Source organism: Pseudophryne corroboree, chromosome 6 (assembly GCF_028390025.1).
Source record: "Pseudophryne corroboree isolate aPseCor3 chromosome 6, aPseCor3.hap2, whole genome shotgun sequence".
Lineage (NCBI taxonomy): Eukaryota > Metazoa > Chordata > Amphibia > Anura > Myobatrachidae > Pseudophryne > Pseudophryne corroboree.
The window spans coordinates 102,997,396-103,021,926 of NC_086449.1; the positions used below are offsets into that span (position 1 = coordinate 102,997,396).

At 46.7% G+C, this 24,531-nt stretch overlaps 1 protein-coding gene and 1 long non-coding RNA gene across 5 annotated transcripts in view; one reads left to right on the forward strand and one right to left on the reverse strand.

Annotated features, from left to right (window-relative positions):
- Nucleotides 1-24,531, forward strand: part of LOC134936503 (uncharacterized) — a 196,365-nt gene that overhangs the window by 76,972 nt on the left and 94,862 nt on the right. The window lies entirely within an intron of this gene.
- The window catches only part of LOC134936500 (lysophosphatidic acid receptor 2-like), a 158,070-nt gene continuing 136,191 nt past the window's right edge, over nt 2,653-24,531 (reverse strand). For all 3 annotated transcript variants that reach the window (XM_063931561.1, XM_063931562.1, XM_063931560.1), the window contains one exon: nt 2,653-4,509. In XM_063931561.1, the coding sequence (XP_063787631.1) occupies nt 4,211-4,509 (299 nt within the window). In that variant the 3' untranslated portion in view covers nt 2,653-4,210. The remainder of the gene's footprint in view (nt 4,510-24,531) is intronic.

Sequence of the window (24,531 nt, forward strand, 5' to 3'; positions counted from 1 at the left end):
GATGCTGGGCGCCCGTCCCAAGTGCGGACTGTCTGCAATACTTGTATATAGTTATTGTTAACTAAAGAGTTATTGTTATGAGCCATCTGTTGAGAGGCTCAGTTATTGTCATACTGTTAACTGGGTATAATATCACGAGTTATACGGTGTGATTGGTGTGGCTGGTATGAGTCTTACCCGGGATTCAAAATCCTTCCTTATTGTGTCAGCTCTTCCGGGCACAGTATCCTAACTGAGGTCTGGAGGAGGGTCATAGTGGGAGGAGCCAGTGCACACCAGGTAGTCCTAAAGCTTTCTTAGTTGTGCCCAGTCTCCTGCGGAGCCGCTATTCCCATGGTCCTTACGGAGTCCCAGCATCCACTACGGACTACGAGAAATAGATTTACCGGTGAGTAAAATCTTATTATATCTGCCTCCCCTGCAGTGCACATGGTTTTGCCCAATTGCTTTCAAAAATTCTGCTGCGATCAACTTGGAATTACCCCCTTAGTGCAGAGGTTCCCAAATGCGATCCTCAAGCCACACTAATAACAGTCCAGGTTTTAAGTATATCCATGCTTGGCCATGGATTTACTTAAAAACTGGATCGTTATGGTGCCTTGAGGACCACTATGGTTTAAAAAATGACAGGAGCCGATTGGCTGGTGCGTTATCACCTTCCACTTATCACTGCTTTATCACTTCTCCAGGCTCAATACATCTGCCCCCATGTTTGGGAACCTCTGACAACAGGCTCTCAAGACCCACTTCTTCACCAAACCCAGCCAAATCTCATCCTAACCCTCTGTTCCACACTCACTGTCTACTCCATCAGTGTCACCCCTGTCCGTCTGCCCCTCCCCTTTAGAATGTAAGCTCTCACGAGCAGGGCCCTCTTCCCTCATGTGCTTATCCTTTTCTTACTTTAATAATCTTCACCTGCACCAAATGCCACGGTTTTCTGCCACCTGATACTTATTCTAGTGTCATCTGCTGTTGTAGCTATGCTTCTATACCCTGTACTTGTCCTATATTGTCTTCAACTGTAAGTCACTGGTTTCCTGTTTTGATTATGTGCATATGTACTCTGTAACTGGGCGCTGAGGAACCCTTGGGCCGCCATATAAATAAAGGATAATAATAATAATAATAGTAATGCAATATTCTGTCATTAATTTTTAAAAGAGTAAATTGTCAGCAGTTAGGTGAACATTTTATTCCTCTTTATTTTATCTATTTGGCCCCTATTTATTAATATGTTGTGATAACACAAATTTCTATCATTGCTTGAACAAAATATTGCCAGAGCAGCAACACAGACTGGCAGAGGAAAGTTCCAGTGCATATTTGTGCCAGAAGTGTGTTAGCTCCTGATTGGAAGCCTGGATACTGAATCATGCCCCTTTCAGACCGCCAGCATAACCCGTGTTCGGCAACAGAAATCTTGGGGCCCGGTACACGGATATCTCTATGGGCCCCGTCCCCTGGCTAATTGCTGACCTGTGACTAGGGTGGCCAATCCTGGGATCGGGATCGGTGGGATCCCGGGATTTAGGACAAAAAACGGCTGGGATTCAATCCCGGGATTGGAAGCTCCAATCCTGGGGATTGAAGGATCAGGTGGCCCTTTGTTTTTTTTAAACCAGGCAGCGTGACGTCAAGCCGCTCATTACATATGCACAAACTGGGCTGGGGCAGGACGCCAGTCACGCCTTTGCCACATGGAGCCGGGAGCAGACTCAGCGGGCAGCAGGGTGACAATGTATGTTTTAGCGGGTGGCCAGGCCCGCTGCCCGCTTTACCTCTGGCACTCAAGGGGAGTTTTCTAATTTTCAGCTTTAAGCTTTTTTGTGTGAGTATGGGGGAGGTTGCACCAAAATCTATATTCGCTAACCGAAAAATTAAGGCTTGGACCGGCCCTGGTCATGCATATGGCAAGGTGGGCGCCAAATTACTGCCTTGCCTCTGGTGCTGAAAATCCTGGTTTCGGCCCTGCCCTCTAAATGGACTAAGCAAGCGACAGACAAGTATAATTGCAGAAACTTTCAATAAACAATAGTTCATAAACCGTGCATTACCACGTCTTAATGTAAAAGCGATTAAGTGGTGCATTCTAAATACCCCTTCTGACACTAGTTAACGCCTGCATTCCGTTATTATTTGATGTAAATGAGTGCTGTAATGACCTTATTGTATTTGTTTTTACTTCCACTACATACCTCTAACAACACAAAATACCCTGACATGTTCCACTGTATCATAAGAACCTCTTCAATGTATGTTATGTACAATTAATGCATGACCTCCACAGAACTGAACAGTTTATGTTTTATGGATCTCCTTGCAATATCACAGCTGCATGTGTGAAATCAGTTAAACCAGTGATTATTCCAGAGTTTCAATTTGTTAAAAAAAAAGAAAAAAAAAAAAATCTGGTTAGAGTTTACCATTCAGTACAGTTTCTATTGTTTATGTTCTCTTCCCCATAGTTTCTTCATATTTTGAAGAGCACTGCCGTATCAGATGTGTCCCTTGGGATTTTATTAAGACAAATGTAAAAAGTCCACCAGCATATCCTTTAAACATAAAAATACATTATTTTTTTACCCACAAAATAAAATAAAAAATGTAATACCCAATCTATGACTGATAAATAACAGGAAGAAACAGAAGTTTTGTAGAATTCGCAATTTATATAAAGGTCGATGATAATATTTATGTGTACCATTTTTTTTTATACAAAATAGTTTGTTTTATACAAAAAGAAAAAAGTTGTCCATCATTGGGAAGGGGCAATTCACCATCACATAAAAATTATCATTTTGCCCTCATCTTCCAATCAGCAGAAAATATGCCATTTAAAATCTCCTGTTAAAAATAATAACATACGCAGAGGTTTTAGTTGCCTATATTTGCAAATATGTAAGCCATTAAACATAACTAGAAACATAGAATTTGACGGCAGATAAAAACCACTTGGCCCATCTAGTTGCCACTTACAAGGTGTCCCCCCTAATCAGGCCGTGCAATATTGGGACTCCTATTCAAATGTATCAAATTGCAGGCAAAGCTCAGTAGGCTATTGCCCAGCCCATCACAAATAGGTAATACATGACATTAATTTCTTATTGCAGAATTGTTAGGGGGGGAGGTGGGGGTGCACCCATACTGATGCTCTCATTGTTTGGCAGCGGCTCACTGAATAAATTGGCAAATATATGCAGCTAAAACTCTATTACTGATTAATTGGCATTTCTGATATTAATCATAAAATTGTTGTCTTTTTTGGGGATATGTTTTCTTAAGTCAGTTGATTATCAGAGACAGTATGACCAGAAAATGTTACCCATTTCACTGTAGGCAACTAAAGCAAATAAAAAGGTGCTTCAAATGCATATGCAACTTTGTTCCAGGTTAATTGAGCATTAGTTGTCTTAAAATGTCTGCTTTCTCCAAATCCATTATACTCACTTTGTAACAGAGAAGCCAACACATGTCTAATAGCTTCTGTTTATGGGTCAGATTTTATGGCAAACATTCAGTAATGCAACATGAGACCTGGGTTTAATGAAAAAGTTAAACAAACTGTGCCACGTCTGTTCCAAGTCACTCTTGCTTCTACAAACAACGGTTCCATGTCCTTCTCAGGAATACATCTCCAGCTGATGTCCCATTTAACGCCTCATGCAACAAAAAAAATAACCTTTGGCTAAAACAACATAATCACCCCATACATTTCTCCCGTTGAACTCCTCTTTTCTCAAGACTTTCTATATCGTAACTTGCAGACCTCATCTCATTGTTCTGTAAACAACGCCAACATTTACTTATTTGTTGTTCATATATTAACCTGACTGTAATCTCATTGGACACCATTTATTTTGTAGTATTTGATACAATGTGCTCAGAAGCTGAGGTTAGAAATTGTGTCATTTGGTTTCAAAATTTGGATAGACCTATACCCAGCATGGAACAAAAACTGTGGGCAACGTCTAGAGACATGAGATGCTTTACAATGTCAGTAACTCAATTCCCAAGATATTTCCATCTTATTTATTTAGTTTGATGATGCTATGTGACTGTGTTTAATGTCAAGTTCTCCAGTATGGGATGTCAGCTCACTCGTGTTACTATTCACGGTATCCGTAGCACCACAGTGGAAAATTTCCCATTGGGTTCAGTCTTTGGCATCCAAAAGTGTCAGTTGAGAGCTAGCACCTTGTAAAGAGGTCTAAAGTGTAGAGTCCCTGACGAGGTGTCCATTGTCGGACAATATTCTCCTCTCTGTGTTTGTTGACTTGAGGGAAGTTGAGTATTTAGATTTCCGGTTGCAGCAGAAGCAGAGGATCTGCTTGAAGGTTGCTCTCATCTCGTTGTCCCTGTATGAGTACACAATGGGGTTGATGATAGAGTTGAACTCAGCCAGCAGGAGAAAGTACTTTTCAACAGCCAACACATTGCAGGACTTGCACCCTAAGCCATCTAGAAGAAGAACAACTTGGCCGGGAGTCCAGCAGATGACAAAGGCACCTATGGAAAATGAAGGGAACATGGAGATAAGACATGGGTATAGTAACAGAAAACACTAAAAGATAGTCCTATGCTTTATACCAAGGTCTGTTTGGCAAGAATAAACTAAAATGTTAAATCAATTTAATACCAGTCATACAAGTCTAAATTTCAAGCATCCCCCGAATGTGGACTTAGCGCAGCAGATATCTTAGATCCCACATTTACACTAAAACATACCCTGTGGGTTTCTATAGGGATGCCAAATTGCAAGATTAAGCAGTACTGGTAGCTAACACCACCTTCATGTGGCGCTAGACCATGGTAGCCTATGGGCTACTCCACTGCATATTTTAGTGGGGAGGTTTCCTCTGAAATCCTCCCCATCAGCCCCCAGCCCAAAAGCTGCACATGCACAATACGCACGTTAGGGCAGTACCTGGAAACAGTCATAGCAGTTGCAAGCTCTGTCCCGGCACCCAAGAGTTAATAAGTACAAGTGAGAATATTCCTTTCACTTTGCGACTATCAGCATTATTATCACATCTTAACCACATTAATGTTTGATGTAATAAATACGACGCTACATCTGTCCATAAGGTGAAATTCTGATGCTTAAAGGTAATTCCCACCAAAACGGAAAAGTTTTGGTTGGATTTCTATTGGTTAAAGAGACTGATAAAAGAGGGCCTGGGGAGGGGTGATGACAGGACCTCGGCAGTCATTGGTGGACATGCCTCCCTAATCAATACAGTCATGTTGACGCTTGACAGCACACTGCCGACATAAGCTAGGAGAATCTGGACCATTTTATAATGTTGTTCCTTGGAGTACATGCTTTATATACATTGGACACTATCAAATTGGAATAGAGCAGACGTGCAAGGCTCAAAAAAACCATATTATGGGCAGAAAACCAACAACGCTTCAAGAGGCATAAACAGTAGTCGCCATGGAGTTTGTAATAACAATACGGTAAAAAATGTTGTTTGCTAAAGTGGGTTGTGTGCAGGAATATACATATAAAGTTAATAGTGGGTTGTGTGCAGGAATATACATATAAAGTTAATACTGTCTGTATGTTTAGATGAAGATACTGCTATAAGAAATAGTGAGTTTGTTTACACACAGCAGCCAGTCAGGAATGATCCTTGGAGGTCCCCCTGCTCTGTCCCCTGCTCCTCTTCCTTCCATCCCACCATCTGTACCTCTAAATACATATCTGAGAAAAATGAATTCTGCTTGCAGGGGAGTGGTGCAGATGGAGCTTGGAATGTGAAGCTCATGGATATACAGTAGAAGATCTAATCTTAAAATACAAAATTGAATGGCGATGCTTCAGATAGACTATCATTCATCATTACAGTAGCAGGCACTGTCTCAGAATTTACAGTAAGTCTGTAACTACAGCGTCTCATGCAAGTGCATTACATTATAACTGCATCAGGTGCATCATATGGGAAAGATTGAAAAAAAAATGGAGTTAGTGTGCCTTTAATATATGTCCTTATACTTCATAGGCTGCTTAACTTGTTTATTGGTTACACCCCAATGACGTACTCCCAGATATATGATTATAGCCAGCACAGGAATATAAAATGAGTTAAAAGCAATTAATCCGCCCTTGATTTGTGCAATGGAAAACGCCTCCTCACCAGCAGAGACTGAGAGCAATTACAGTGACCTTGATTATACGATCATCTCTAGGAATGTCCAACATTTTGTGTTCCAGACTGCAGATATTTAACAGCCTCTGAGTTAAACCAGGGCTGCTGGCAGACCGCCGGCACGGTCACCATTGTACATGCCCACCAGATAAAGTGAACATATGTCCCTGGATGTGCATTGAGGAAACACACGTAAAAGAATAACATAGTTGGAGGGAACCTCACAATGTAAATATACTTCTCATAACAAGTACACCGGTTTCCAATATGCATCGCCCTTGTATTCACATGAGCTCACAATGCTGTGACTAAGGCATATAATACATTTCCTGTCTATGCGCTTGCAGGTAGCAAATTATCCTTTATGTATATATGCTTATCTATTTGGCCGAGTTCCACCCATGACACTGCTTATTAATAGATATCCAGTAATAGGAAAAACACGGGATAAAAATTAGTTATCTATATACTTAAGCACAATAATAACTGAATCCCACGTTTATCATTTTCTTGTCAAACATTCATTTCTTTTTGGGGTGTGGTGTTAGGTCGGCAGTTCTCATGTAAACATGTATAAAGTCAAAATGGGAATGTCAACATGGTTGAACTGTTGACATGCAGCACGACAACATTACCAGTGACCATGTAGAAATTCATCATATCTACATGGATGACATGTTGACATAATAGAATGTCAACCTAAAGTTCCTGGTGTCCCAGCAGTCACTTACCTAGTCTAGGGCTGCTGCTGGGTCTCCAGCGTCTTCTTCCTGCTCCCAGCGGTCATGTGAGGAGCAGCTCTGGCACATATGTGTGAATCACCATCGTTCCAGTGAGTATTCCCACCCCTAATCCCTATCACTCCCTATAGTGCCTAACCCTAATCCTCTCGCCGATGCCTAACCCTAACCGTGCGCATTCTGAGAATGTTGACATTTCAGATGTTGACATTGTAAGGATGTCGACATGTACCTGTCAACATGACAAACCATGTCAACATTCTAGTGTGGTGTCGCCTAGGGGTTAAAGTGTCCCGGAATGGGGCGGAACTGCATTCTACCACCGCTCGCCCACCTTACCCGGTCACAGCAACTAGATACAGGCAGCTGTGGCTATGTGGAGATGTGCCCCGCATCGGGCACATCAGATATCAGTGCTGGGACCGCATGTCTGTTCCAGCACCAGAAGAGCAGCTGGGTGTGGGGAAGCTGTGTCCCCAGTAGGCCAAGTACCTGATCCCAGCGCTGGAAGAGCAGCAGCGGAGGGCGTCCAATGGCAGAACCACCTATTTTTTCCCAGCACCAGACCATTCACGATGGGCAGCGCAGCGGAAGCGGTGATTCAAACGTCAAACTTGGTGGCAATACAGCAACCAAACAGGAGCGCCGGTGGCGGGCTTTTGAATTTGGCGCTATCCGTAAGCGAATCACGGGTTCACGGATCAGCAGCCAATAGGAAGCGGCCGTGGTGAGCAAATCAGAGCTCACCATGCCATAGTGTGCCCCGCCCCCGATGTGTGACGTCAGAGGCTGCTGGAGGGAAAAACAAGAAGTGCAGTGGCAGTGAAGAGGAGAAGATGCCTATGGAAGAGCTCCAGTGTCCTTGGAAGAGGCCAGAAGAAGCTGGGCTCAAGAACGAAGACAGAAGGTGCCGGCTGGAGGCAGAGAGGAAGAGGTTGATGCCACTGGCCAGGACGGGCCAGCTGCGTAAAGAAGATGAGGACCAGAGATGTATACAGGGGTGTAAAGTGAAAGGGCTAACAAAGCTCCCTCTGTGTCCTCCTTCTCTGTACAGGTAGGCACTCTGTGAGACCCACCATTCACCCACACCTCGTCCCCCTAGACCACCAGGGCAGTGGGGCATTAGGCCCGTAGGCGTATGCAGGTACAAGGCCTAAGGAACAGTAGGTGGGATCCTCGGCCCAGGGAGAAGTAGGTGGGCACTAGGCCGGTAGCCAAAAAGTGAGGCATTTGGCCTGTGGCACCATAGAGGGCATTAGGACCTGTACATTAAAGTGCGTCTCCAGGTGAATAAGGTGACTGGGCACTTAAAACTGCCCCTCAGCTAGGCAGGCCAAAAGGGCCTGAGCCTTATAAATAATTATATTAGGCCCAGATCACCAGTGTGCCCAGCAACAAGGCAGGCCAAAAGGGCCTGAGCCCCGTGATCAATAAAGTGACCTAGGCATTAGACCAAGATCTCTCTGAGCCTCGGGTAGACAGGCAATAGCCTGAGCCCTGTAATCAGACTGGCTATGGGCACTGGCCATACTATTATATCAAAGACATTGTCAATTACCGACAATGTTTATGTGTAAGGGGCACTACTACTGTGGGCAATATGTGTATAAGAGGTACTACTGTGTGGCGTAACATGAATAAGGGGCACTACGTGTGGTGTGGTGTAATGTGAATCTGAATGCTGGAATGACAGGAGCACTGAGTACTTGATAATAACAGTAGTGTTGGATACAGGCAGTAGGAGAAGCACTGAATGCAGGATATGCCAGGAGTACTGACACCCGCAGCGGTAGCAGTACTGAGAACAGGTAGTTTAAGGAGAACCTGTACACACTTAAAAATGGGAGACTGGATACAGGTAAGCGGTAGAAAGACTGGACTCAGGCAATGGTGACACCCTGTGCAGTAAATAGGGTTTACACCGTGCGTCAAAAAGGGGTGTGTCTTAGCAGGAAGGGATGAGGCCTTGACAAAACCCAATGTTTACATCACTCTGGGTAGTAAAGGGGGTGTGGCCTCAGGGGATACCCCTGTTTACATTACTCCGGGGACATATCCAGCATTCCCAAAGATGCTGGGCTGCCCCCGGAGACTCCTTCCCAGTGACAGGAGCCAGGTGCTACACGAGAATGTAACAGTGCAACTCCCAGCTCCCTGTCACTGCGTAGGAGTTGTGGTGTCACCCCCTGCAAGTGAGACACCTGGGTGCGGCCCGCACCCCCTAGTGATGCCTCCAGACTCAGGCAACAAGCAGGAGCGGGGTCACAGAGCACATGCACTTAGGAAGTGAGTTCTGACAAAGGCTGAGCCATAGCTACATCTCTTTGCCCCAATTGGAAGCTGGGATCGTGTAAGCGCATCAGCAGCACCCGGTTGGAGGATGTGTTCACCTGACCTGGAAACAACATGGCTGTGCCCATGCAGCCAGCTACGCAACAATCCGGAATGCAGTAACTGGCCAGGAGCAGTGCAGCCCAGCAGCACTGTACAGGGAATGAAAGACTAAGGGGGTTATTCAGAGATGAACGCATCCAGATCTGCGTTCATCTCTGCACATGCTGGGTCCGCCCAGCACAGGGCAAGGCCGCCCAGCATGTGTGTGGCCGCCCCCCCTCCCCCCCCCCGATGTGTTCGCAATTAGATTGTGAGGCATTGGATCTAAGGTTGACCCCTGGCAGCGCAGTGATGCGGTCATCGGCTATCTTTTTCTTTTGGAGCGGCTGCGTGTGATGTCCCGCAGCTGCCCCGAAAATGGTCCAGGCCTGCCGACATTCTACTCGCCCCGCCCCCCCAATGCCACATCGCCGCCCCATGAACGCCTACCGCTGTCAATCACATTGTGGCTGCATCCTTCTCTGATGTGGCCGAAATGTGTATGTTTGCACAGCCATGATGTGGCCAATGGTGGTCATTCCGAGTTATTCGCTCGCAAGCTGCTTTTAGCAGCTTTGCACACGCTAAGCCGCCGCCTACTGGGAGTGAATCTTAGCTTATCAAAATTGCGAACGAAAGATTAGCAAAATTGCGAATAGACACTTCTTAGCAGTTTCTGAGTAGATTCAAACTTACTCGGCATCTGCGATCAGTTCAGTGCTTGTCGTTCCTGGTTTGACGTCATAAACACACCCAGCGTTCGCCCAGGCACTCCTCCGTTTCTCCAGCCACTCCCGCGTTTTTCCCAGAAACGGTAGCGTTTTTTCACACACTCCCATAAAACGGCCTGTTTCCGCCCAGAAACACCCACTTCCTGTCAATCACACTACGATCACCAGAACGAAGAAAAAACCTCGTAATGCCGTGAGTAAAATACCTAACTGCATAGCAAATTTACTTGGTGCAGTCGCAGTGCGAACATTGCGCATGCGCAGTTAGCGGAAAATCGCTGCGATGCGAAGAAAAATACAGAGCGAACAACTCGGAATGACCCCCAATGTGTATGCGCAGTTTGCCGCAACCTGTAGTGGCTCAACAGCGGCAGGGTCTGAATGACCCCCTAAGACCCCAGTTTGTGACAATACATCATCATAATGCAATGGAGTGACAGAGAAAAAAGGTTTAAAACTGCTCTATTTGTGACATGAAAATGCATGTAAAACCAATTATAGAAACAAACATTTTGAGAGAAAAAAATATATTTTTGAATCACAGTATAGCATGATAGAAAATATTGTAAAAATATAGATAAAACATAAAAAAATAAGCAATAAAATAAATAAAAGGTCTTACTGTATATCTACAATGCATTTTATGGCTCCTGGCCGCTTCCTCAGACAGGGGAAATGTTTTTGAAGAAAAACTGCTTTGGACATATTATTACTGTATATTGTCTTAACCGGGCCCTCCTGCCTATATTGCCTACTTTTATTACTTCCAGTACATGTAGAGAAGCGGTAAGAAACTATGAGATTTATTACACAATTTGCATCATGCCCTGCCCTGCTTCTGGCAGTTCTAGGTAATCCCTAGTACTGGGATAAGCAACCATGCTACTGATAGTCTCCTATGCTTTACAGAGTGACCTTCCACCCATAGCCCACACACAGGAAGGTAGACTGGCTGCTGATTGCCTGGATAACCATTAGAGAGTACATGGTCAGGGCTCTTTTATAGTTATACAGTATAGTAAATACTGAGAGTGCATGCATGATAATGCACCACGCTGAAAACAGCAATGCACTGTAGTGAATGCATCATAGTCCTGGGAATGCAGTAAAATGTAATATATGTATAACAAATAAGAACATGATGGTGGTACTGTCTATATATAATTCAGTGATCGCAAAAACGCGCTATAGCGCGTTTTTTACCCCAAAATGAGGACTGGGGACTCATTTGTTAAGAATGGGCGGGTCCCCGGGGACGCGCTCCGTTGAAATTGCTCTCTGGCGCTCGATTGGTCTCTTGCTGACTTTTCTCTGACCTTAGTGGTCAGAAGTCAGCTGCGGCTGCTGCTGCTGGGCGGGAAGATGCGGTGCCGGGAGTCAGAGAGTTTACACACTGAGAGGACTGACGGGAAGCTGCAGCGCGGCGCTCCGGGGCTTGATCCACACTTGTCACCCTCTCCCCGGCTGCACTAGTCAACGGGAGGGGAGGGGGTGGGGGGGCCGCTAGATAACAGATGATACGGGAGGTGCCGGAGCCGCCGCCAGATGACATCACCCAGCAGAGTGATGAAGCAAGTCGGACCCGCCACCTGGGAACAGATCCCTGCACCGAGCTGGCAGTGCAGAGGTAATTTAGCTGAGCCAGTGTGCGGGGCCAGGCAGAAACTGAACAGCAGCAGGCTAATGCTGCCTTAACAGTGTCTGCCAGCCCAGTATCCCCCACCATTACTGACCCTGCCAGCCCAGTGTCCCCCACCATTACTTACCCTGCCAGCCCAGTGTCCCCCACCATTACTGACCGTGCCAGCCCAGTGTCCCCCACCATTACTGACCGTGCCAGCCCAGTGTCCCCCACCATTACTGACCGTGCCAGCCCAGTGTCCCCCACCATTACTGACCGTGTCAGCCCATTGTCCCCCACCATTACTGACCGTGCCAGCCCAGTGTCCCCCACCATTACTGACCCTGCCAGCCCAGTGTCCCCCACCATTACTGACCGTGCCAGCCCAGTGTCCCCCACCATTACTGACCCTGCCAGCCCAGTGTCCCCCACCATTACTGACCCTGCCAGCCCAGTGTCCCCCACCATTACTGACCCTGCCAGCCCAGTGTCCCCCACCATTACTGACCGTGCCAGCCCAGTGTCCCCCACCATTACTGACCGTGCCAGCCCAGTGTCCCCCCACCATTACTGACCGTGCCAGCCCAGTGTCCCCCACCATTACTGACCCTGCCAGCCCAGTGTCCCCCACCATTACTGACCCTGCCAGCCCAGTGTCCCCCACCATTACTGACCGTGCCAGCCCAGTGTCCCCCACCATTACTGACCCTGCCAGCCCAGTGTCCCCCACCATTACTGACCCTGCCAGCCCAGTGTCCCCCACCATTACTGACCCTGCCAGCCCAGTGTTTCCACCTTCCCTCCCCAACCAGCCCACTGTGTTATCTCACTGCCCTTTCATCTAGAACCCCCCCTGTCAGTCCAGACACACTGATTCCCCTCCCCAACTCAGCCCAGTGTTACCTCCTCACACCCCTATATCTCTGCCCCTCTACCTGGCGCAATGTGTATAACGTGCTCTGCCTGGCGCAGTGTGTATAACGCGCTCTGCCTGGTGCAATGTGCATATTGTCATCTACCTGGCGCAGTGTGCATATTGTCATCGACCTGGCGCAGTGTGCATATTGTCATCGACCTGGCGCAGTGTGCATATTGTCATCTACCTGACGCAGTGTGCATATTGTCATCTACCTGGTGCAGTGTGTATAACGTGCTCTGCCTGGCGCAGTGTGTATAACGTGCTCTTCCTGGCGCAGTGTGTATAACGTGCTCTACCTGGCGCAATGTGTATAACGTGCTCTACCTGGCGGAAAGTATAACGTGCTCTACCTGGCGCAGTGTGAATAACGTGCTCTACCTGGCGCAGTGTGAATAACGTACTCTACCTAGCGCAGTGTGAATAACGTGCTCTACCTGGCGCCGTGTGTGTAACGTGCTCTACCTGGTGCAATGTGCATATTGTCATCTACCTGGCGCAGTGTGTATAACGTGCTCTACCTGGCGCAGTGTTTATAACGTGCTATACCTGGTGTAATGTGCATATTGTCATCTACCTGGCGCAGTGTGTATAACGTGCTCTACCTGGCGCAGTGTGTAGAACGTGCTCTACCTGGCGCAGTGTGTATAAAGTGCTCTAACTGGTGCAGTGTGTATAACGTGCTCTACCTGGCGCAGTGTGTATAACGTGCTCTGCCTGCCGCAATGTGTATAACGTGCTCTACCTGGTGCAATGTGCATATTGTCATCTACCTGGCGCAGTGTGTATAACGTGCTCTACCTGGCGCAGTGTGTATAACGTGCTCTACCTGGCGCAGTGTGTATAAAGTGCTCTACCTGGTGCAGTGTGTATAACGTGCTCTACCTGGCGCAGTGTGTATAACGTGCTCTGCCTGGCGCAATGTGTATAACGTGCTCTACCTGGCGCAATGTGCATATTGTCATCTACCTGGCGCAATGTGTATAACGTGCTCTACCTGGCGCAGTGTGTATAACGTGGTCTACCTGGTGCAATGTGTATAACGTGCTCTACCTGGTGCAGTGTGTATAACATGCTCTACCTGGTGCAATTTGTATAACGTGCTCTACCTGGTACAATGTTTATAACGTGCTCTACCTGGTGCAATGTGTATAACGTGCTCTACCTGGCGCAATGTGTATAACGTGCTCTAGCTGGCGCTAAGTGTAAAACGTGCTCTGCCTGGCGCTAATAACGTGCTCTACATGGAGCAATATGTATAACGTGCTCTACCTGGCGCAGTGTGTATAGGAGGTTCTACCTGGTGCAATGTGTATAATAGAGATGAGCGGGTTCGGTTCCTCGGAATCCGAACCCCCCCGAACTTCAGCCTTTTTACACGGGTCCGAGGCAGACTCGGATCTTCCCGCCTTGCTCGGTTAACCCGAGCGCGCCCGAACGTCATCATCCCGCTGTCGGATTCTCGTGAGGCTCGTATTCTATCGCGAGACTCGGATTCTATATAAGGAGCCGCGCGTCGCCGCCATTTTCACACGTGCATTGAGATTGATAGGGAGAGGACGTGGCTGGCGTCCTCTCCGTTTAGATAGAGTGAGACACTTGATTTACTAGTAATTTAAGTTTAGTAATTTTGGGGAGCATTAGGACTGGAGTACTCAGAGAGTGCAGAGTTTTGCTGATAGTTATACTAGTGACCACCAGTTTTATTTATTATTTAAAATCCGTTCTCTGCCTGAAAAAAAAAACGATACACAGTCACATACCATATCTGTGCTCAGCCTCAGTGTGCTGCATGATTGATAATATCATCTATGTATATCTGACTGTGCTGAGTGCTCACTGCTCACACAGCTTAATTGTGGGGGAGACTGGGGAGCAGTTATAGCAGGAGTACATAACAGTGCACACTTTTGCTGCCAGTGTGACTGACCAGTGACCACCAGTATATTGTCTGCCTGAAAAAGTTAAACACTCGTGTGGTGTTTTTTTATTTATTCTATAAACGCATTCTGCTGACAGACAGTGTCCAGCAGGTCCGTCATTCATTATATTATAATATATACCTGCAGTAGTGATATATATATATTTTTTATATCATTATCATCCAGTCTATACTAGCAGACGCAGTACGGTAGTCCACGGCTGTAGCTACCTCTGTGTCGGCAGTGCTCGTCCATAATTGTATACCTACCTGTGGTGGGTTTTTTTTTTCTATCTTCTTCATACTAGTAGTTTAGGAGTCTGCTGACAGTGTCTAGCAGGTCCGTCATTATATAATATATACCTGTCCTGCAGTAGTGATATATATATATTTTTTATATAATTATCATCCAGTCTATACTAGCAGACGCAGTACGGTAGTCCACGGCTGTAGCTACCTCTGTGTCGGCAGTGCTCGTCCATAATTGTATACCTACCTGTGGTGGGTTTTTTTTTTTCTATCTTCTTCATACTAGTAGTTTAGGAGTCTGCTGACAGTGTCCAGCAGGTCCGTCATTATATAATATATACCTGTCCTGCAGTAGTGATATATATATATATATTTTTTATATCATTATCATCCAGTCTATACTAGCAGACGCAGTACGGTAGTCCACGGCTGTAGCTACCTCTGTGTCGGCAGTGCTCGTCCATAATTGTATACCTACCTGTGGTGGGTTTTTTTTTTCTATCTTCTTCATACTAGTAGTTTAGGAGTCTGCTGACAGTGTCCAGCAGGTCCGTCATTATATAATATATACCTGTCCTGCAGTAGTGATATATATATATATATTTTTTATATCATTATCATCCAGTCTATACTAGCAGACGCAGTACGGTAGTCCACGGCTGTAGCTACCTCTGTGTCGGCAGTCACTCGTCATCCATAAGTATACTAGTATCCATCCATCTCCATTGTTTACCTGAGGTGCCTTTTAGTTGTGCCTATTAAAATATGGAGAACAAAAATGTTGAGGTTCCAAAAATAGGGAAAGATCAAGATCGACTTCCACCTCGTGCTGAAGCTGCTGCCACTAGTCATGGCCGAGACGATGAAATGCCATCAACGTCGTCTGCCAAGGCCGATGCCCAATGTCATAGTACAGAGCATGTAAAATCCAAAACACCAAATATCAGTAAAGAAAGGACTCAAAAATCTAAAATAAAATCGTCGGAGGAGAAGCGTAAACTTGCCAATATGCCATTTACCACACGGAGTGGCAAGGAACGGCTGAGGCCCTGGCCTATGTTCATGGCTAGTGGTTCAGCTTCACATGAGGATGGAAGCACTCAGCCTCTCGCTAGAAAAATGAAAAGACTTAAGCTGGCAAAAGCACAGCAAAGAACTGTGCGTTCTTCGAAATCACAAATCCACAAGGAGAGTCCAATTGTGTCGGTTGCGATGCCTGACCTTCCCAACACTGGACGTGAAGAGCATGCGCCTTCCACCATTTGCACGCCCCCTGCAAGTGCTGGAAGGAGCACCCGCAGTCCAGTTCCTGATAGTCAGATTGAAGATGTCAGTGTTGAAGTACACCAGGATGAGGAGGATATGGGTGTTGCTGGCGCTGGGGAGGAAATTGACCAGGAGGATTCTGATGGTGAGGTGGTTTGTTTAAGTCAGGCACCCGGGGAGACACCTGTTGTCCGTGGGAGGAATATGGCCATTGACATGCCTGGTGAAAATACCAAAAAAATCAGCTCTTCGGTGTGGAAGTATTTCAACAGAAATGCGGACAACATTTGTCAAGCCGTGTGTTGCCTTTGTCAAGCTGTAATAAGTAGGGGTAAGGACGTTAACCACCTCGGAACATCCTCCCTTATACGTCACCTGCAGCGCATTCATCATAAGTCAGTGACAAGTTCAAAAACTTTGGGCGACAGCGGAAGCAGTCCACTGACCAGTAAATCCCTTCCTCTTGTAACCAAGCTCACGCAAACCACCCCACCAACTCCCTCAGTGTCAATTTCCTCCTTCCCCAGGAATGCCAATAGTCCTGCAGGCCATGTCACTGGCAATTCTGACGAGTCCTCTCCTGCCTAAGATTCCTCCGATGCATCCTTGCGTGTAACGCCTACTGCTGCTGGCGCTGCTGTTGTTGCTGCTGGGAGTCGATGGTCATCCCAGAGGGGAAGTCGTAAGACCACTTTTACTACTTCCACCAAGCAATTGACTGTCCAACAGTCCTTTGCGAGGAAGATGAAATATCACAGCAGTCATCCTGCTGCAAAGCGGATAACTGAGGCCTTGGCATCCTGGGCGGTGAGAAACGTGGTTCCGGTATCCATCATTACTGCAGAGCCAACTATAGACTTGTTTGAGGTACTGTGTCCCCGGTACCAAATACCATCTAGGTTCCATTTCTCTAGGCAGGCGATACCGAAAATGTACACAGACCTCAGAAAAAGACTCACCAGCGTCCTAAAAAATGCAGTTGTACCCAATGTCCACTTAACCACGGACATGTGGACAAGTGGAGCAGGGCAGACTCAGGACTATATGACTGTGACAGCCCACTGGGTAGATGTATGGACTCCCGCCGCAAGAACAGCAGCGGCGGCACCAGTAGCAGCATCTCGCAAACGCCAACTCTTTCCTAGGCAGGCTACGCTTTGTATCACCGCTTTCCAGAATACGCACACAGCTAAAAACCTCTTACGGCAACTGAGGAAGATCATCGCAGAATGGCTTACCCCAATTGGACTCTCCTGTGGATTTGTGGCATCGGACAACGCCAGCAATATTGTGTGTGCATTAAATATGGGCAAATTCCAGCACGTCCCATATTTTGCACATACCTTGAATTTGGTGGTGCAGAATTATTTAAAAAACGAGAGAGGCGTGCAAGAGATGCTGTCGGTGGCCAGAAGAATTGTGGCACACTTTCAGCGTACAGGCACCACGTACAGAAGACTGGAGCACCACCAAAAAACGCCTGAACCTGCCCTGCCATCATCTGAAGCAAGAAGTGGTAACGAGGTGGAATTCAACCCTCTATATGCTTCAGAGGTTGGAGGAGCAGCAAAAGGCCATTCAAGCCTATACAACTGAGCACGATATAGGAGGTGGAATGCACCTGTCTCAAGCGCAGTGGAGAATGATTTCAACGTTGTGCAAGGTTCTGCAACCTTTTGAACTTGCTAAACGTGAAGTCAGTTCAGACACTGCCAGCCTGAGTCAGGTCATTCCCCTCATCAGGCTTTTGCAGAAGAAGCTGGAGACATTGAAGGAGGAGCTAACACAGAGCGATTCCGCTAGGCATGTGGGACTTGTGGATGGAGCCCTTAATTCGCTTAACAAGGATTCACGGGTGGTCAATCTGTTGAAATCAGAGCACTACATTTTGGCCACCGTGCTCGATCCTAGATTTAAAACCTACCTTGGATCTCTCTTTCCGGCAGACACAAGTCTGCAGGGGTTCAAAGAACTGCTGGTGAGAAAATTGTCAAGTCAAGCGGAACGCGACCTGTCAACATCTCCTCCTTCACATTCTCCCACAACTGGGGGTGCGAGGAAAAGGCTCAGAATTCCGAGCCCACCCGCTGGCGGTGATGCAGGGCAGTCTGGAGCGACTGCTGATGCTGACATCTGGTCCGGACTGAAGGACCTCACAACGATTACGGACATGTCGTCTACTGTCACTGCATATGATTCTCTCCCCATTGAAAGAATGGTGGAGGATTATATGAGTGACCGCATCCAAGTAGGCACGTCAGACAGTCCGTACTTATACTGGCAGGAAAAAGAGGCAATTTGGAGGCCCTTGCACAAACTGGCTTTATTCTACCTAAGTTGCCCTCCCACAAGTGTGTACTCCGAAAGAGTGTTTAGTGCCGCCGCTCACCTTGTCAGCAATCGGCGTACGAGGTTACATCCAGAAAATGTGGAGAAGATGATGTTCTTTAAAATGAATTATAATCAATTCCTCCGTGGAGACATTCACCAGCAGCAATTGCCTCCACAAAGTACACAGGGAGCTGAGATGGTGGATTCCAGTGGGGACGAATTGATAATCTGTGAGGAGGGGGATGTACACGGTGATATATCGGAGGATGTTGATGAGGTGGACATCTTGCCTCTGTAGAGCCAGTTTGTGCAAGGAGAGATTAATTGCTTCTTTTTTGGTGGGGGTCCAAACCAACCCGTCATTTCAGTCACAGTCGTGTGGCAGACCCTGTCACTGAAATGATGGGTTGGTTAAAGTGTGCATGTCCTGTTTATACAACATAAGGGTAGGTGGGAGGGCCCAAGGACAATTCCATCTTGCACCTCTTTTTTATTTCATTTTTCTTTGCATCATGTGCTGTTTGGGGAGTGTTTTTTGGAAGGGCCAGCCTGCGTGACACTGCAGTGCCACTCCTAGATGGGCCAGGTGTTTGTGTCGGCCACTAGGGTCGCTTAGCTTACTCACACAGCTACCTCATTGCGCCTCTTTTTTTCTTTGCGTCATGTGCTGTTTGGGGAGTATTTTTTGGAAGGGCCATCCTGCCTGACACTGCAGTGCCACTCCTAGATGGGCCAGGTGTTTGTGTCGGCCACTTGGGTCGCTGAGCTTAGTCACACAGCTACCTCATTGCGCCTCTTTTTTTCTTTGCGTCATGTGCTGTTTGGGGAGTGTTTTTTGGAAGGGCCATCCTGCGTGACACTGCAGTGCCACTCCTAGATGGGCCAGGTGTTTGTGTCGGCCACTTGGGTTGCTGAGCTTAGTCATCCAGCGACCTCGGTGCAAATTTTAGGACTAAAAATAATATTGTGAGGTGTGAGGTGTTCAGAATAGACTGAAAATGAGTGGAAATTATGGTTATTGAGGTTAATAATACTTTGGGATCAAAATGACCCCCAAATTCTATGATTTAAGCTGTTTTTTAGGGTTTTTTGAAAAAAACACCCGAATCCAAAACACACCCGAATCCGACAAAAAAAATTCGGTGAGGTTTTGCCAAAACGCGTTCGAACCCAAAACACGGCCGCGGAACCGAACCCAAAACCAAAGCACAAAACCCGAAAAATTTCCGGTGCACATCACTAGTGTATAAGCGGCACCACTGTGTGGTATAATGTGAATTGGTACTATTATGTGGTCACGCCCCTTCTCCATTAAGCCACGCTCCTAAGTTTTTCATGCACGCCTTCGGCGCACGCTGCCTATACTTTATGTTCTGGGAGGTGGAAAACCAATTCACTTTCTGCCAAGGCGCACTAAAATGTCTAGTTACAGCTCTGGTGCAGGGTGTCCTGCATGCTACACAGCCCAGCAGCACTGTCACCCTATCCCCCCCACCTTGCAACAAGATTAAGATTAATAAGAACCTTCATTCCAATGGGACCCAAAAAAGGACCGGTAGGACCCCAATTTTTAAAAGTGAGGGGTCCCTGGGACCCACTTTTTTTTGGGCTCAGCGCGATCACTGTATATACCGCATTAATGTACGATATATGTGATAGGGGACCCCCGGTACTAACCAGCTGGTGTCTATAACTCATTGAGCTCTATAAAAGACAAAATACATGGCATTCTAAAAAAATTTTTTTTTTTAAATACTAAATTGTTACCACTGGGATGGCTTAATAGTAGGCAGAGACGGACTGGGGCCTCTTTCCGGCCCTGACATACGCGCGCGCCGAAGCATAAGTGAGAGGGGCCATGCGCGTCTAGCAATGGGCACGCGGACACTGCAAATGGTGGCGTGCCGCGAGTCAGGGGGCGTGGACTTGCAGCCCGCTCCCATATTGCTAAGCAATAGGGCACGCGGAAACTGCAAGTGGGGATGAACCAAAGAGCCAGGGGCTGTGCTGCGCGCAGCCTTCCTGGCTCTCTGTGGACCAGACTGGCACACTATTTGCCAGAAGTGCCAGATGGGCAGTCGAACCCTGATAGTAGGTTAGTGAATAAATGAATGAAGGCAAAGCTACAATGCCATTCAAATCGCTGGCAATCACCTGTGGTTATTATGATAAAGCCCACAGCCAACAAGAGGAGGGGACAGGGTTATGTCATGACCACTAACTTTGATTGTCAGGAAGGTGAATTTTGATGTAGTTTCTCTAGAAGTGAACCAAGCACCCATGTTCATCCGTAGTCCTACTTCACAGGGTAACTAATATCCCTAATGTCGGCTGTTGGTATCCCAGCGTTCAGGATACAGGCGCCAGAATCCTGACAGCTGGCATTTACCCGGTGGGTGGAATTCCAACACCCACCCAGATTTCCCACTCGGTTGGTGGGTCCACGCCACCAATCGAGTGGGAATAGAACCTGTGGCAAGCAAAGCTCGCCACTGTGCCCGAAGCATGGCAAGTGCAGCAATCCATCGAGGGGACTCGAGGCCTTGCTGCCATGTATGAAGGAGGAGAAGTGTGCTAGATGACAGGGGTGCTATGCGCCCCTGTCTCTATCAGTGCTGCTGTCTGCAAGATAGCAGGCCGATATGTGGGGGCAACGTATGAATGGTCAGTTGCACTGACCGTTTTGACACCTGCAGCACTAGGCTGATGGCTGTGGGGGTCTGACAGCCCAAGTACTCTGAAGCAGTAATGCTAACCACTACACCATCCGTACTGCTTGAAGCAGGTAATAAGTTCCAATACTGTAAAATTATCTGATAATGCTGAAGTTAGGTTCCCAGTAATCCTGCACCCAGTAATACATTAGAATTGTGTAATAACATCGGACCTTGCAATACCGTGGATATGTATGATGGTGTTGAAACAACCTCTGATGCATTTGAATCCTGCAATGAGGTAAAAATGTATTACATACAGTATATGAAGAAATCTGTGATACATTGGCACACTGCAATGAGATTGATGAGATAGCAGACAGCTTTTGAAACAACCATAGTGGAGCACAAATTGGGAATTAATTGTTAGAGTGTTACTTTAATCTTTTTAATACAGACCAGAACTGTCCAGCATTAGAGGGGACAGTTCTAATTTCAGAGAATTGTTCCGAATCATTGGAAGATGCCTTTGTCGTGAGCAGCAATTCAGTGGTGTTTCTTAGAATGGAGAGAAGCGGTTGGGTGGGCCCTTGCGGTTTAGAATTGGTGGGCACGCACAAAGAATGGAGTACAGCCCCAAAACATTTCATGTCAGTGTTGATAGGTGTTTATTAAGTTCTAATGTACTAATTTGTAAACCTTTAGCTGTGATCTTTAGTTTTTCAAGATACAGCAGCACCAGGGCACACAGGGTCATAAAATCTTGTGCTCAGCACGAGTGGACTGCCTGAGGACATCCAGAAGAGGACTATGGGGGTAATTCAGATCTGATCGCAGCAGCAAAAATGTTAGCTAATGGGCAAAACCATGGGCCCGATTCAGACCTGATCGCTAGGCATCGTTTTCTCACAGCCTGCGATCAGATTTGAACTGCGCATGTGTATGCACCGCAATGCGCAGATGCGACGGTCCGTACCACCGGGGATCACCTGTCAGTGACGGGATGGTGCGAAATTTCCGAGCGCACGGGCGATCGAAAGGAGATTGACAGAAAGAGGGCGTTTGTGGGTGGCAATTGACCGTTTTCAAGGAGTGTCCGGGAAAATGCGGGAGGGACCAGGCGTTTGGAGGGAGGTGTTCTGATGTAATCTCCGGTCCCGATCATCGCAGCAGCTGAGTAAGTCCTGGGCTGAGCAGAAACTGCACAAACTGATATTTGTGCAGTTCTACTACACATGCGATTGCACACCTGCACACAGCACATCCCCTCCCCCTGTAGGTGGCCACTACCTGATCGCAGGGATGCAAAAAAACGCACCCTAGCTATCAGGTCTGAATTACCCACTGTGTGCACTGCAGGTGTAGCAGATCTAACATTTGCAGAGAGAGTTAGATTTGGGTGGGTTACATTGTTTCTGTGCAGGGTAAATACTGGCTGCTTTATTTTTACACTGCAATTTCGATTTCACTTTGAACACACCCCACCCAAATCTATCTCTGCACATGTTATATCTGCCTCCTCTGCAGTGCACATGGGCCCTCATTCCGAGTTGTTCGCTCGGTAATTTTCTTCGCATCGCAGCGATTTTCCGCTAATTGCACATGCGCAATGTTCGCACTGCGACTGCGCCAAGTAAATTTGCTAAGAAGTTTGGTATTTTACTCACGGCATTACGAGGTTTTTTCTTCGTTCTGGTGATCGGAGTGTGATTGACAGGAAGTGGGTGTTTCTGGGCGGAAACTGTCCGTTTTATGGGAGTGTGTGAAAAAACGCTGCCGTTTCTGGGAAAAACACGGGAGTGGCTGGAGAAACGGGGGAGTGTCTGGGCGAACGCTGGGTGTGTTTGTGACGTCAAACCAGGAACGACAAGCACTGAACTGATCGCACTGGAAGAGTAAGTCTCGAGCTACTCAGAAACTGCACAGATAAATCTTTTCGCAATATTGCGAATCTTTCATTCGCAATTCTGCTAAGCTAAGATTCACTCCCAGTAGGCGGCGGCTTAGCGTGTGCAATGCTGCTAAAAGCAGCTAGCGAGCGAACAACTCGGAATGAGGGCCTTGGTTCTGCCCATTAGCTAACAAATTTGCTGCTGCGATAATATCTGAATTAGGCCCTATGGGGGTAATTCCAAGTTGATCGCAGCAGGAAATTTTTTAGCAGTTGGGCAAAACCATGTGCACTGCAGGGGGACAGATATAACATGTGCAGAGAGAGTTAGATTTGGGTGGGTTATATTGTTTCTGTGCAGGGTAAATACTGGCTGCCTTATTTTTACACTGCAATTTAGATTGCAGTTTGAACACACCCCACCCAAATCTAACTCTCTCTGCACATGTTATATCTGCCTCCCCTACGGTGCACATGGTTTTGCCCAACTGCTGACCAACTCAGAATTACCCCCCATATGTTAGACAGACATTAGGTCGACAGGGTCAAAAGGTCGACATGAAAAAGGTAGGCAGTACAAGAGGTCCACAGGGTTAAAAGGTAGACAGGGTCAAAATGTCGACATGAAAATGGTTGACATAAAAAAGGTAGACACCATGTTTTTTGCATTTTTGTGGTTTGTGTGGATAGTTTTGTCATCTGGGACCCCCAATTGTAGAAAGGCATACCCTCACGGGGCTCGCCACGCTTTGGGCTCAGTGGCTCACAGCGCTCACCACAAGGTTTATAACCAACTCTATGCCGACATGGATAGAGAAGGTATGAAATAGTCCAAAAACATGTTAAATTTTAAAAAAACATTTGTCTATCTTTTTTTTATGTCGACCTTTTGACCCTGTCGACCTTTTGTACTGTCTACCTTTTTCATGTCGACCTTTTGACCCTGTCGACCTAATGTCTGTCTAACATATGGTGTCTATCTATTGACTGTCTAACTAGACACTGTCTATCTATCAACTGGATACCGTCCAACAGGTCAGACTCATTGATACAAGTATAGTTATAGTGACCCGAGCATGCACTCTCCTCAGTGGTACTGTTCTGCATTATTGTTTTCATACAGGAGGGAAAGATCAACACATCTTTTTGGGAGGAATAAGGAAGAGCTCAAATTCCTCTCGGCTGTCATGTTTTTGTCACCGGCAGAGGGAGTCGTTGGGGACAGCTCCCCCATTTGTTATTTTCAGAGGCTATTATGCCTACTAGTCAAGGGCGTAGCTACCATAGGTGCAGGCAGTGCAGCTGCTATGGGGCCCAGAGCTGAGAGGGGCCCACTTTTCCTGTAAAAGTTACATGTGTTATATATGTTTTTCGCCATTGGGTGGTACGTAGGGGTCCTTTCAAACTTTTTCTTTAGGGCCTGCAGTATATCTAGGTATGCCCCTGGACCTGCTCATTGTAATGTGGTATAAAATTAACTGGAGGGCATTTTGATATTATATAATGTGAACCGGGGCACTGAATTAGGCACAATATGAACAGGGAGCACTATATATCATAATGTGAATTGAGGGTACTGTGCGGCATAATGTGTACTGGCAGCTCTGAAATGTCACATAGGGTGAACTTAAGCACTACTAAGATTCATAAAAGAAACTAGGGCACTATTATGGGGCATAGCAT